Source organism: Phalacrocorax aristotelis, chromosome 8, assembly GCF_949628215.1.
Source record: "Phalacrocorax aristotelis chromosome 8, bGulAri2.1, whole genome shotgun sequence".
Taxonomy (NCBI): Eukaryota; Metazoa; Chordata; class Aves; order Suliformes; family Phalacrocoracidae; genus Phalacrocorax; species Phalacrocorax aristotelis.
Window position 1 is genome coordinate 5,651,372 of NC_134283.1, and position 15,890 is coordinate 5,667,261.

The window sequence follows — 15,890 nt, forward strand, 5'->3', positions numbered from 1 at the left end:
TTCACATTCACACACTTTATATTCCACACATGATGGCTGTGTCTGTGGAACCTAGTCCTTGACATCCACCAGCTCTCTGCCTGCGGTGGGAATAAATGACTTTACCACTGCAGAGAAGAGATAGTGCATAGGAAAAAAAGAACACGCACAATCTTATCGTCATTGCACTTTGACCAGGTCTGCCAAAGGAAAAGCTGTGCACAAGGCCACCATGGAGAATAGCCAGGCAGCATACCTGCTGTGCAGAAACCCTCCCACCCTGACACTACACCCTTCAGATTCCAGTGAGGCACAGGAGAGCTGGTTGTCATCGGGAAAACAGGATGCTGCCTCATCTGCAAGGCTGCAAAACGTATGCCAGTAATTTCAGCGATGTAAGAACTCTGATCGGAAGAACTTGCCACCTGAGAAACCACCTCAAATTGGGATTAAGCAGCTACTAATGCTACATATTGTAGTAACTGCTAACAAAAGATAACCTCTGAAAGATAATCCATCCCCCTTCTATTTTCCAGGAAATGCCAGTAAGCTTAGGTAGCACCAAGCAGCACACAAAGCAATTATTTCTTCCCAGATATGCAGACCGGATTAAAAAGCCACGTCATCCCTTTTCCTTATTACTCTCCGCTGCTAGCAGTGGGCACCCTCGGCTTTTCCTGCCCTCCTCCCTCCCACCAGTCAGCAAAACCTTCCAAATGGACGTTTACCCACCTGTTTCACTTTCTCCTCCTTGTCAAATGTATTATTTTGCTGAGTTTCTAGCACTTCAACACCATAAATGGCTTTGAAATTGGCTTCTCTCCCTTGTGCACCTGCATCATCAATGTCGTCAGCAAGAGAGATGTGCACAGCTCGAGGAACATGGTTGTGTCAGAAAGCTGCTGCAGAGCCTTAGGGAGAGCGCAGATACTGGATACTGATGTGATGCTTACAAGCATCTTAAAAGGGACTTCAGAAAAGCAGGGTATTTCTGTCTTCCACTCAGTGCGCTTTGGAGCTCTCAATTTTCCAGTTTCTCACAGGGAGATACCAGATTTCAGAGCAGCATTTGCATCTGAAACAGTCCCATCACTTTGTTTCATGTTTTTATATCGCATCTTATTGCGCCACATCAGCACAAAACCCCAAACCTCCTGCAACTCTTTAGCCTACCAAAATGCCACTGAATCTCTGCAATTTGCTTGTTTGCTTTCTCCTTTGTACAAATGCTGCGTGATGTGCAAGACTGAATCAAGTCTTGCAGCATTCAGTTTTCTGATCCCAAGGTTAGCTTCCTCGCAGAGGATCAGAGATCACTCGGGTGCTACCAAAACCACTGCCCACCTCATGTTCAGAGGTGGGCTGATGCAAGTCACTCACAACAACCCGGTTGTCCTTGATGGATTTTGCCTCTGGTCACACAGCCTGATCTAGTATTCCCATCTTAAATGCTACGGTAAAGAGCACCAGAGACTAGGCTATGGTAAATAGCTGTGATGCAATGGCTTCTGAATGAAGATAGAGCAGTGAAGGGCATACTATTACTAGCACTCTTTTCTGATACTTTTTTTTCTAATTGTAAAACAATCACTATTCTGGGGAAAAAAAAAAGACAGAGAGTGTGACAGACAAGCTGGACGTGTGACTTATAACACGAGCTAGGGCAGATGATACAGGCCGTGACACTTGCAACATACTGTTTCAGGATTTTTGTGGATATCGGCGGTTTTGTAATTCTCTCATACATTATGTATACTATGATGCACTCAACGCACTAATTATATTGGAAGAAATAAAAGTAAGGACAAAACTGTGCAAGAAAGGAAGGAAAAATTTAAAACACCTAGATCCACTTTGTTCCTTCAGACTCACGTAGGTCTTCTGACACCGAGAGTCCTCATAACATCCATAACGCAGAACTGGGGCCCAAGACAGCAGCTTAACGAGGCACTTGGCACATGTCAACTCCCAGAGTTGGGCTTTCACACCCAATGCATCATGCGAGGAGGATAATTACACTCCTGGGAAAGACTACCAGTCTTGCCCTGTCTTCGTAAGAGACCTCCTAAAAACAGATTTTTCTGCAGCTAAGAACCTGAACAGGAAACTAATTTTGGTGCAGCTCTATATTATGACAGCTATAGAAGAGAAGTTGTAATTTGGTGAAACTAGTGGTCACCATGACCTGGAAGCCCTGAATTGCAAAGGATTAGTCATAAGGTCAACCCTGGAATAATGCAGAGAAGCAATTTGCCAGGAAAAAAATGGACAATCTTTCTTGGCCAGCAGTTCAGCATTCCTGAGAAGCAACATACTCCAGCAATTGTATTTACTCCTCTTCAGAGCTGAGACCTAAGTACACAATAACAAGCTGACCTGTTTATTCAGCTGTTTTTGACACCCCTCTATCTTCAGACCTAATATTAGTTTGAATAGGATAGCATCCAAGTCTAGAGGGGAAAATTTAGAGATGGTCCTTACTTAGCTAAAGCAAGACAGAAAATAACTACCTAGTTTCTACTCAAATTTCACCACTAGGCCATTAATTGGCTTGAGTTCTGTCTCCTTGAAAAAGCCTGTTTTGGCAATGCAGGAGGCAGCTACAGGTATACAAACCATGCGTGCATATGGCTAGGTGAGGGCAGAGCAGCTCAGAGTAACAGCTCAATCCAGGCTGGCATCTCACCGTGTCGCTGAGAGCCTCTTTTGGTTGGACAAAGTGCTGTGCTGACACAGATACGCAGCTCCCAGATTGCAACTGATTCATGTTAAGCCAATGCAGAGAACAGGCAGTGATCAGTCACCTCCTCTGCAGACATACGTTACAGAAGGAACCTGCTCCAGTGTCCCCCAGAAAGAGTGAGGTATTTTTCTACTGCTAAGGCAGTGAAAGCGATTTTGTTCAAAATGATTAAAAAAACCTAACCACTCTACCTGGTCCAGCTCTTAAAACATCACCAGTGATTAATAAAAAAAAAAAAAGAAACTCTGTCTAGATCCAGTTCTGTCAACATCTCGTCTGTTTTTCGTCTATTCAGTTCTGCTTCCCAAAGTGAGATCAATGCCTTTCTGCTGCCGACAGCAGTTACCTCTAGCAAACTGAGGTCTCAGAAACAGAAAACAAGGCCAAGATTTTTCAAGTGACTTCTGATAACAGATGGCCTAACACTGTCAAACTTGCATGGGAAAATGAAGGAACCAATGGACTTCATGTGCTCATAAAGATGTCTTAAGCCAAAAAAACTCAAGCAACCAACAAAACAAAAAAACCCTCCTCCCCCCCTACCCTCTCCACCCCAAAAAAAGTAGTAGGGGAAAATACTTAACTACAAAAAAATAAGCATTATGGAAATAAAAGGCTGTAAGTATGATAAGATTTCCATGATGTAGCTCCTGAGTTTGCCACAAGGTTGTTCAGACTATAGACCAGGTGGTATTCTCAATCACCACATGAAGAGCAAGGGGAAGTCACTGGAGAGTCCCATGCAGGCAGACACAGCTGCATTTCACGTTAACTTTTAAACACAAAAGAACAACAAATATGGGCAGCAAACATCAACTTAACCATCAGAGGAACCAAAAAATGCCAAGATATATTTTTAGACACACTATGTTCACTAGGAAGCTCTAACTGGTACCAGCTTCTCATCCATTAACACACTGCTTGGACCATGCATCTGCTCCCTACGAAGTACAAAGTCCACTCCGAAATGCCATCAGTATGCTCAAAGTTCTGCAGGGGAGAAGCTCTGGCTATCTTTAAAACCTGTTCATGGTCTCCCACAACTGGTACCCGTGCATCCCACGGAAGAGTAAAACCACCAGCCAAAAACCTGTGGCCTGCCTTTTATCTATCAAAGCAAGAAACTTTATCCTCCAAAACTTGTGTGTTGTCAAAGCCCACAACACTTTCAAAGCCCTGCGGCTTTGAAAGGCAAACTTAATTCCACAGTTTAGGTTCCCATCAATATATTATTGACCCATATACAGACACAAGAGGAGAAACAAAAAATACAAAGGAAAAAAGAAGCCATCGTTGGCCTAATTGTATTATAATTATTTATTGTCTCATTTCAAAATAACAGAAAATGGGAACTTCTGTGAAAATGTCTCAGGTTTTCAGCTAAAGAAAGCACAGAAACAGCCAAGGCAACTACACTTGTGTGTGCTGCATAGTCACCAAAGATTGGGTCTGAAGTCCAGGAACCACCTCACTAAAGAACTGTTGAGCTCTTTGAGTAATGTTTTCACTACACAGGACAGCATAGGGCTATTGAATTGTCACAGGGTATCAAAACTTCCTCTCTCAGATCATAAATTAGGTGATTGAATACAAATGATAGACATTGGCCTTTTTAACCATAACCAATGTGATTTTTTCCTGATCTCATAGTTTTAAGGCATGATTTACCAAGATTTAAGGCTTAAATTTCTTTACTGTCATCATTTAAATTCTATATAAACCCCACTCCTGTATCAGCACTATTTTTAATCATTACCATGGTGACAAAACCGTAAAGGTGCTTTACACAAGGCTTTACCACACTTTTGAGAACAGTTTCTCACAACTTAATTTTATGCAGTTTTAAAGCACAGGAAAAATAACTCCCTCTGAACTTTCACCGTTAGATACAAAAACTGATACTCACCCACAGCTATTGTACAAAACATATTTGGTACTAACAGACAAGGAATTCATAACCTGGACACAGTAAAGAGCAGAGAATGTATCATCATTCAGGTCAGATATGACTTTATAGGACAGTCAATCTCTTTGCAATTAATAGGGCTGCTTGTGCATGGAAATATCTATTTTCTGAAGACACAGATACAACAACCCCGATGAGAACCAGGGAAGTACTAATCCAAAATTAACATTTTTGAATGAAGGCCAACATTGCTTGCTTTAGCATTCAATGCAAAATGTTTGCAAATCCCAAATGACAGCATTGTTCCAGTTTCCTAATTCATGGGAATCAAAACACGGAGTCCGCGTAGAGAATGAATTCTAAAACAAAGGTAATGTGATTGTTGACTACAAGTCGGGGGGTGTACGCATGCTGGGCTGCACGAGCACAGACAGCAGGATGAGGGAGGTGTGTGCTCCCCTCTGCTCAGTACTTGTAAGACCATATACTATTCCTGGTTTGGGGCTTCACAGCTCAGATGTACAGGCCTCGGCAACCTCGTACAACTTCAGAGCATACCCTCCCTTGAGTGAGGAAAAGGGCAGCGTGGGTGGGGAGAGGACCAGATGATGTTCAAAAGCCCCTTCCAACCTAAACAATTCTACATCTGCATGGGCCATGCTAACTGATGGGTAAAACCCCTACCCAAGCAGCACTGCTCATTAGAGGACAGTTGAGGGCTGGTTAATAGCATCAGTAGGAAAGACAAGGTACAGGCAAGCCTTTCTAGAATATCTAGGTCAGAGGTGCACAAAGCTCAGCCTGAGTCATGCTTCATGCTTTACTGCAGACCTAGGTCTGTTCTTTCCATATCATGTCAATTCAGGACATTCCCGAAAGGCCGCCAACTGACATGTTTCATTGCTGCATCGTTCAGCTAACTAGAAAACACAAGCAACCCACATCCCACAATAGGGGTGGTGTCCAGAGTTTACTATCAAGTATGCTAACATGCCCTGTTTAACCTTTAGGTGAATTCGCCCAACAAATGCAAATCTATACCTGCACTCCATATCACAAGAGAAGACCTAAAGACCCCCAGAAAAGACATCACTGATGTCTTTTTTTAATTCAAGTGCAATATGGTACCAACTTAGTCAAGCAGGTCTTTTAATGACTAATACTTCAAGCATGTGGTACAGTAGGCCTCAATGTTTTCTACAGAGGATGGTACCTTTACGTGCTCAGCACTAAAAAAATACACAGAAAGTCCGTAGCCAAAGATGGCAAGATATAAACAAGCAACAAGGTAGATGGATGCTGTCTGGGAAACTTCCAAGAGTACGTATTTGCCTATTTGTGTGTGGCCTGAAATTACTAGTCACAGTACCGCTTAAAGCCAAGCTTAGTTGTATTCATCCCCTACAGAATTGGTTGGTTACCACTGTACCTAGCCTAGATCCAGAAAGGGCAATGAACTGCATGTGTTATTCTCTTCTATATATTCACATAAAGTGTTGTTATCTTTATTGATACATTGTTATGACTTATCAGCTTCCAAATAACCAAACATTACATATCACGGTTTCAGTCCAGCCTCCTTGGTTGAAAGGAACATTCCTTACACAATGGATTAATGATTTGTTTATGTTTGAGGATCTGGACAGTTGTTAACATGTTCTGTTTATTCTCTGGAAAAAGATCATTTGGCTTAGCTATAACCTAAAGGAAATCAGGATTTCTAAAAATAGGCTGAGGTGGCTAATAATCCTTTAGGAGTTGTGATACACACTGATACCCAGATTAGATGAGGAATTACAAGTAACTCTTAGTGGGAGGGTTTGAAATGGAAAACCCAAAGAGAAAATGACTACATAAAGAACAGTCTCTCCCTACATCCATGCTTTCTTCCATGAGCATAGTATTCAAGGAGAAAGTTGCACCTAAAAAGCTGTGTAAGCATCTTGACAGCTAGTTAGTTGGATGACACATAAAACCTCTTGGAGCTGGATCTAAAACATGGATAATTATGTGTTTGGTTTTCTTTTATTTCTGTTTATCTGTAGCATCTCTTTTATTATCCTCTGGGCTGCAGGAAGAAATTATTATTGATATTTATTTCAATGTTTGTCTCTAGAACAAAAATTATTTCCAGGGTGCTGGCTGACAAATTGAATTCCCACACCATGTTAATCCTTAAAAGTGCACCACATAAAAGTTCTCTCACGGACCTTAGCACCTTCATACAAGACCAAAGGATAACCGGTATGTGCCTGAACCTAAAGAGCTTCCCCAAATATTTAACACCGTAGCTCTTCACTAGACCTAGCCATTTTCCAGGTAGCTCTGATTATGTGCAGCATCTGACTCCCAAGGCCTGAAGCACAGAAAAAGGAGCCAAAAGTACACTTAACAGAGTATTAATCTACTCCCATGACTGTAATTTAAGTATTCCTGTTTAAAGATCAAGGGGAACAATCCCCACTGCTGGAAGCTCTCAGAATATCAGTTTGCCATCTGTAAAATGGGTTCTCTCCAGTCTTGTTTGAGCAGGGTAGGGGAAGTGAAGGTCTCCGGGTCCACCTACATCTAGTACCTTGTACAGCAGGGCTCTCGGTTCAGCTGGACCCCCTAAATGCTTCCAACACACAAGTACAAACAATAAAAAGCTCATCTCTGTTGAATGTTTTCCCTTGAATAACTGCATCAGCTATCTGCACCAGTTTGCATCTGTGTTCTACATGCCCGCAGAAATGTTTTGACCTATTATTTATAAGACCACTGGACAAATATATCATTCATCAGCACAACCACCCAATTATAATACAGCTGCGGCGATCTCTCTGCCAGCTGGTGCTTTGTGTAAATGACCCATTCCAGAAGAATAGGCTTCCTGTTTTTTTGTGGGTTCCCTCACTACCTGCTTAATCATCAAACCATACAAATTACAGAGTGAGATGAACCTTGGTACCTGGCTCTTAAAGTCATAGGCTGTGGTGCCAGTAAAGTGATAAAACTTCCCTAGTGTAGACCACATAACTGCACTCCTCCACTCTCCTTATAGATACACTGCTTGTCCTGTCTCTTAGTTGTTGTGATTTCACTTAAACCTGCCAAATATCGATCAAAGAAAGAACAGAAAGTTACCAGGTGCTCTTCCTCTGAACTATTAAGCAACAAAACCCATGAAAGCTATCTCCATTCTAGCAAACAGGAATTTGTTAGTGTAAAGTACCTGGGCAGTGACTAAACCCTGTCACTGTTCTTATGGGAAAAAGCTACTTGCTATTCTTGGTAAAGGGAAGGTCTTTCAAATCAAGATAAATGTTTCACTTGTTTTTCAGAAACAAACTTAATGGGGGTGGGGAGGGAAACAAGGAAGCAAAAATAAATTCCACTTAGCAATAAGTTAAATTACTCAGAGTTTCCCAAAATGAGAGGCTTGGTCAGAAGCATTGGAAAGTTTAAGAAATACTCCTTTAAAAACAACTCCCACAGAGCAAAGCTCCCTCACCATGACCGAAAGCCATGTGAGCAAGCCAGGTCATTCTGTCTAGGTTTTTCTTCCCCCCACCCCGCCCTGTAATTGATAGGGTGCATGGTGGTGGGGCCAGGTTGCATCCTTACCACTCCTTACTTTTTTTTCCAGATTTGCACCTCTGGCACCAATTTTCCCCTCACTGCAGGAGCAAAGTGAGCACAAGCCACCAGCATGTTAGTACCACAGCCATCCAGGCTGGGGGCAAGATTGAAAAAAAAATTCCATCCTCATTTCTGTCCGTGCTTTCTCCGATCATCCTTGCCTGCCAAAGCAGGAGGGAAAATAACGGCCACATGGAGATACTGCCTCTGCATGCTTTAAGCTCTTTGTTATCCTCAGGAGTTGCAAAGAAAGCAAGAATTACTAGACATTGTGTCAATGATACTGTCAAGAGGCCAAAATGAAGTGCCACACCACAGCCCAGCCTTCTGCTATCAGCACTACTGTCCCACGCTCATTTAGACAATCAGGATTACAGGCTGGAGAATATGCCAGTGGTCTGGAAAAGGAGATCTCAACACTTAGCTTTTACTGATAAGAATGTGGATCCACTCAGAATGTGATTCTGCCAGATGCTGATGGCTGTACAAAGCACACCAATACCATAGTTTTTCCACACAACTATTTTGCAACTACCAAACACACCTACAATAAAACCAGTCCGGTGGGAGGGACTTCCTTATATTTTCACATGTGGTTGCTGTCAGCAGCCTGAAATCTTGATAAGCTACACAGCCAACCTGGCTGACTTCACTGAAACCCTGCCGAAGACAAGCCCTGAGCTGAAAAGCTACTACTTGTGTTTCCCACCACAAGACGAGAGGATGACGTTCTGCATCTGGCCAAAACTTGTTTCCAGCTGCATCAAAGATCCATACAGACTCCATCAAAAGGTCAGCAGCTAGAGTTTTCTATGAGGAACGTGCTGTTTTTGAGAGACAATGTTGTCACTGTGATCCACTTCCCCTACTCAGGGCCATCAGTCTATTGCTCCCACTGAAAATGAGAAAGGGCTCAAGACCTCTGAAATGGAAACTGCATTTAAATCCCAATCATCCTAAAGCATAAACACCGACAGATGCGTAACAGATTGATGCTATTTAGAATAAGCAACTCTAAAAGACTCTTTCTCCCTAGTTTCTCAGAAAAAGAAGCAAACAAACAAAGCCCCCAAGTATCCCAAGAGTCCAGAGCACATGATTAGGCTGTAGTAATTCTGCAACATATTACACTTCATAGTATAAAACCAAACCCATCCAATCTCTATACTGTTTAAATGTGAATTTACTGGTTATCTACTTTTTGAAGGCAGCCACACGTTGATAAAGCTGAGCTATGTAACAAGTTAATTTGACCACTTCATTCATGATATGAACAATTTGAAACTGCATACGTGTTCTGATTTAGAGTTTCTGTAAGAAAACAACTTCATCCATTCAGGGCTCTTCCATGAAGGAATGGGGAATGCTAAAAAGCATTCTTAGAGACAGACAAGGAAGACAGTGAAGTGCAGAACTTACCTTCCACTGCAAAGAATGGAACCACTGATCCCTCAGGTAACTGTTTGCAGCCTGCAATAAACAGAAGTTACAGACAGAATCATTAGTTTCCACCAGTGTTTCAGATCACCCAGCTAAAACTAAAGCAAATGACCCATGTGTGCCCTAAAACCAATAAGGCTGACCCACCATATTCTTCTGAACTTTATGACCCCGGCTAACTTCACCCCCAGCCTCATCAAAGTCAGGGAAACTCTTTGCTCAGAGCTACAACTTTACATTATAAGCAGTTTATTTTCACAGAAAGCAGTGATGAGACAACCTTGCTGTAAATGTAAAATACTGAACCAAACCCTCACAAAACAATAACCTCCTATGAAAAGATGTCCAACGCAAAGACTGAAAAATCTTCCCTGATTTCAGTCAGGTTTTGGTCAGATCTTTAATGTCTGTGGGACATCTGCCTTTGCTATTCATCATCGAGAGCAGACTAAGACAACTGGTTGACATTTTACTAGGAGGGGTGGGTTTTTTCCATACTCTAGTTTCCCTTCTTGTCCTGTTCCTCAGCTGGCCCCAAAGCAATTCAAATAACATCTTAGCTCTTTCAGCAATATTATAACAGAGTGAAAAGCCTAACGCACACAGACTTGCAGATACATGCATGGACTGTTTGCAGCAACGGCATATATGTTGCAATAATCACTCCCAGCGATCACCCGTTTTTGTCTGTATTAAGCAGAGCTGCCAGAAATTCTCAGTGTGAAGCCAGGTTCATAGCCAATGAAGGAATAGTTCAACACACCAAAGGTCAACAGGCTCAGTATCAAAAAATATAAAAGCATCTACAGTGACGTAAATATGCATGCCTTAACAAGGTGACATAAGTTTGAAATATTTGAGTGGGTAGAGATGCCCTTTGGCTTTTCCAAGTCTATCTCAACACTGCCAACGGGCAATTTTTACTTACGATTCAAAATGTTTTACACAATCAGTGAAAATTACAGGATAGCCCATAAATCCATGGGGTTTTATTATTTTTTTTAAAGAAAAAAAAAGGTAAAGCTCTTCACCAGCTAAAAAACACAAGCTTCTTGCAAATCAAAGCATCCTTCAACAACTTTCACTCCCTCACACCTTTTCAGGTAGGTATTCAAAATCCACACCCCACAACGAATTTTGTTTCCTGACACTGGTTCGGTTCACTGATAATGGCAAGAATACTAGAAGTAAAAAAGTTGCATGGTTACCAAAGCTGTGTTTAATCTCAAGGTCAGATACTAATGTCTTGGTGTCATAAATTTGGACTGGTTTCTCTGAATTAAATGGAGTAATGCTTTTTTCTATATATATTACATATTATTTATTTATATATTAATAGAATCAATTGTACCTCCAGTAGATCAATAGGTGATAACGCAGAATAAATCTATCATAAATAATCTTGGCTGACCACAGAGTTTAACAAAAACAAACTTTCAATTTCATGAAGAATGCTGACATATCAGGATATGAATTTGCTACAAATGAAAACAAAAAAGCATATTTTCCTTTTTTTTTTTTTGGCATGCAATGAAAACTAAAAACATTTAGAGTGCAAATCTTTGGGATATCTTGGCTTGTCAATAATTCATGATTTTTTCTGTTATTATGTATATGCGTGCATTATAACATATGATAAGATAGACCTTTTACCTATATGCATTGTAGAACTGAATTTCTATTCAATATACTTTATATTGGATTTTAATATATAAAAAGGTTAAAAATAATTTGCTACAAAAATCCTGAATAATATTTTTAACATCATTAAAAAGGTATGAAATAAATATGCTTAGATATTTCTTATCTTCGTCCAGACAAAATGCTTTAAAAACCTACCAGATTTCTTTGAAAGATTCCATTTCAAATTCAAACCTTTTTTCTTAAAGGAGAAAACTGTTTTACAGAGGAGAACAAAAAAACTTCATTTCAAATACTAGCATCAAAGCCCTTTAAAGAACAAGTAAAACTTAAAGAATTTGTAGGCTCGAGCATGTATAATATTGCAAGTTACACATCCATACTTCCTTAAAAAAAAAACATACGCAGATTGAGTATATACCTCAGGCAGAGGTAGAGACACAAGCAGACTGAAAATACTGGAGGAGAACACAAAGAATGCTCTAAAAGGCAAAACCAACGCCAGCAGAGGAAAGATTTGTTTAACTTGACGGCAGCGATATGTTAATTTTACTTTTTAAATGCTTTTTGTAAAGTGACCAGGTTCCAAGTGCGGGACCAAGGCACTGTCTACACATAGTGTTAGCTCTTGTAGAGGAGAAGTGATCAAGAAAACTTGCATCTGGATCTAGGTTAGGAGTTTGAACCACTCTAAAACTAGAAACCCTCAGAGCTCGGGCTGTCATTCAAGACCACTCCCAAGGAAAACTAAGACAAAAAAGACAAAGTGAATGCAAAAGTGGAAAAACAAACCTTTAGGTAATCCCCACACTTCTGTTAATGATCAGGACTCAACGGTAAGAGGAATTTGGAAAGTCAGTGGTCCTTTCACCAGCACTCTTTCCACAGTGTTCAACACAGCTAGACTGAATGCATTTAACCCAACCACTGTTATCTGGATGGAGCTGTCTGACAGCAGCATTCCCCACTTCTCCCAGGCAGCAGAGCCTAATCCCTCCAGTGCACCCTTCCGCCTGCTTGACTCCAGCAAGCTGCAAAACCACAGCCCTGTGCAGGAAACGCTGGATCTTTTGCGGAGGACAACAAAGAGCTCGGTCTTGCACAGCATCCCTCGTTCCTCCCTCCTCTTTTTCAGGCTTACAATGAGGAAGGGACTACAGGGAATATTTCTTTCTCACCAAAAGAACAGGAAGCTTCATAGCCATAAGGCTCTTGTCGGTGCTCATCCCGATGGCCATCTCCACACACACTGACTTACTCAAGCATACAGGTTACTGTGCATAAAATTTCTGCAGTTTGGAGCAATGAGCACTTAAGTGTGAAGCAGTGGAGAGAACTACTATGCATTTATAGGGGCTGCACACGCACGCACATTTACATGCTTTATCTGACGTGCATTTCTGGAGCCCAGCACTTCTGCACTGAAGTCATCACTTCCCAGGAACTGACAACTACATTTTTTCATTCCAGCTGGGGGCATAACCTACTATATTTATTCAGCTCTAGGGTACAATGAAGAGCAGAAAATGAGACACAAAATACTTCAGAACAGGCTTTCCTTAGGTGTTCTGACTGCCCAGAGAAAGTTGTTCTTACCCTCAGCCTTGCCCGTATGGTGGGCCTGGTTCTACACCACTAATCTTACAGCAACTTTCCAACTCAAAACAAGAAAAGGTTCAACATGGAAATGTTTTGCCTGCTGTTCTTACAAATAGTCAATGAGATAGGAATGAAGTGCAATGGAGATTTTATAACCTGTCTATGTAAAATAATAGTTTGGGCCCTCTGTGTGTTTGGCATGTTTAGGCCCCAATTCTGCTAAGAGTTTTGGTCTCAAATGCAATGGCGTTAGCAGGGTTGTGGGTGGCACACGGTCCAACTGATGGGAGCTTCTTGCACAGTCAAGGCCTCCCATTGTTTTTACACAACCACAACATAGTAGAGAAGTACTTCAGAAAACAGGAAAATGTGGCAGTAAAACTCTCAGAAGGTACAATAAGATTCAAACCACTTGTAGCTTATTTATTATTATTCCAGTGAGGAGGAAGAATATTTACTTCAAGAATGCCTACTGTAGGTAATACTTTTTTTTTTTTTTTTTTTTTTAAGATGAGTTAACCTGGAGCTAAGCTCTGAAGGATTTTATATTCTAATTTCTGGGGTGTAAATGTTCAGTCAGAGAGGAAAAGCCACCTGGCATCAGCTGCAGTACCAATTTTACTCATAGGATTAATTTCATTAGCTGCAAAAATACTGCTCACAGGAGGAAAACTGTGCAAGAGATTAAATGCCTGCATATACAGAGCTTTGGTCAACAAGTAATTTTACATCTCTGCTGAAAAAGGGAAGTATTTTTCTCTACACCCAAACCACTTCATTTCTTAGGCAACAACTAGGAATACACATTTTCATTAAAAAGCAGTGAACTTTTTAAAAGCAAATTTGCTTTTTTCTCACAAAAATAGGAAACTGAACACTTGGTTCATGCCTGTGTTACTGCCCCTGCAGTAATTTCCACCCAGGCGAGGAGAAGACAAAATAGGAACCTGAGAAACAGAACACCTGAAACTCTGCAAGAAACCAGCCAGTCCAGAAATGACGGTGAAGACCTTTAGCTAACATAATACTCACAGCTCCCATTATACCAATGTCTACAGCAACAAGCATCAGCAGAAATTTCCACCACACTGCACATGCCATGCTAATGCTACCAGGTTTCTGTAACAGTAAGTTAGCACTACGGCATCCCTTTTTCCTGGCACGTGCGTTACTCAGAAGAATACAAGAACAGGCTTGTCCACATAGCAAAAAGTTCCCAGATTTTTCCTTAAAACAGCACCCTTCATACATACCCTCCTATGGGTTTCTGCCGTCTGAAAAGATGGGGCAATAAGTGGGATCTGATGATCCAGAGTCTGTTTTTAACTCTTCCTGGTTTTACTCTGTTTCTCTTTCAGTTGCTCTCTGGTCAGTAGGATGGGGTTTTGTTACGCTTTCCTCCAGCTGATATTCATTACCGGGACTTGTAAAATATTGCAGGCTTCTCCGCGCCAATTTATTACCAGCCCACAGGAACAGTGGAGCAGAGCGGCTTAGGGCTGCAGGAAGTCGAACCCCCATGGCACATACACTGCTGCCTCGTGCAGACTACAAAACCTTTATACTGTTGCTGCACATCCCAGCGTTGCACCTCCACAACATGGACAGCCTGCAAGAGAAACCTGCCCCTCTTCTGGCTTAACTCAACATACAGACGGAGTTGCTGATAATTGCTAGAAATGCTATTTTCCTCCTGAAATTACTGCCCGTCTATGCTGGATTCTGGCCCTCGCATGACCTTTTCCACACCAGCAGCATTGGCTGGACTCGTGCTTAAAACAAAAGCCAGGTTCTCTGAGAAGACTAAAATAAAGTGTTACTAAAAAATCCAGTGGAAACATTTACCGTGGGGACTCCCTGGCAAAAACAGTGTGCTCAAGCACCGAGCTGAACGTGTGATTGTTGTGCTTGTCAAGGCTTCCTCTTCTGTTTGTTTTTCCTTCTGACTACACTTGATTGCCAAGAAATGAATAAAACAACACTAGCAGTAGGGATGGAAGTGGTGGCTTTAAGGCATTTAGGATCCAACCAAAAGAAAGGGCACCACAGGAAAGCAGACAGTACTGTAATGACTGGAATACCAAAGCCTTTTTCCTGGGACTCTTTTTACGTTTGGTGCTAAGCAGCTTGTGAAATTACACTCCAAGTTGTTTTCAATCTCTCTCAAAAGGTTATTCCAGTTATTTCACTATCAATAGCAGCATCCTCTTCATAATCATCCACACAATACCATAACCACACATCGTGCTTTACTAAGGGAAAGCAAAAGAGTAGAAGTTTAGCCCAGCTCAAGCAGGCCCAGCTATTACTGATATTAAAGAGCTCACGCTTCTTCAAAGGCTAAATTTAGCTCCTGTTTCCTGGCCTAAAGAGCTTACAGCCTACGAGCCACCTTCAGCAATGCTTTCTTTCACACCTGCTATCCCAATTGTAGGAAAGAAAAAAAAAAAATCTGCGAGAGCTGATTGCTGCTCATCAGAAGGACCAGGGACCACATCATTTGGCAGGAGGAAAGAAAGCACAAGCCACCAGCATATCTAGAAAAAACTGACTGTCCATGACTTCCACGAGGGACGACAAGAATCCCCGAACACTGGGCGGTGAAACATGCCTGTGCTCAGACAGTTGTGCTTATACAACAAACACTGAGTGGGAAGCACACACACGAAGATGACTTCTCGATGTGATCCCAGCCCAGATTAAGTTGTTTGCTGCCTGAGAACCAAATCCTCCACTGAAATCCAGGTAGACACATCCTGTTACCATGATCCAATTTCCTAAGAGAAGCTGCATCACCTCCGGTGCTGCTTGTCAGATTTCATGTGTTAAAATAGGTTGGGATGGGTCAGTATTGCTATGTGAGGACATCAGGATGATGTAAGGAAAGGTAATGGCACTCTTCCTTCTCTGACTCATTACTGTGCAGTAATAAGCCAGAAATAGACCTTGGTGACAGCAGAC

General features: G+C 41.6%; 1 protein-coding gene across 5 annotated transcripts in view; it reads right to left on the reverse strand.

Moving 5' to 3' along the window:
• CMIP (c-Maf inducing protein) overlaps positions 1-15,890 on the reverse strand; it is a 136,473-nt gene that overhangs the window by 43,645 nt on the left and 76,938 nt on the right. For all 5 annotated transcript variants that reach the window (XM_075101296.1, XM_075101295.1, XM_075101298.1 and 2 more), the window contains exon 3: positions 9,669-9,719. In XM_075101296.1, coding sequence (XP_074957397.1) covers positions 9,669-9,719 — 51 coding nt within the window. The remainder of the gene's footprint in view (positions 1-9,668; positions 9,720-15,890) is intronic.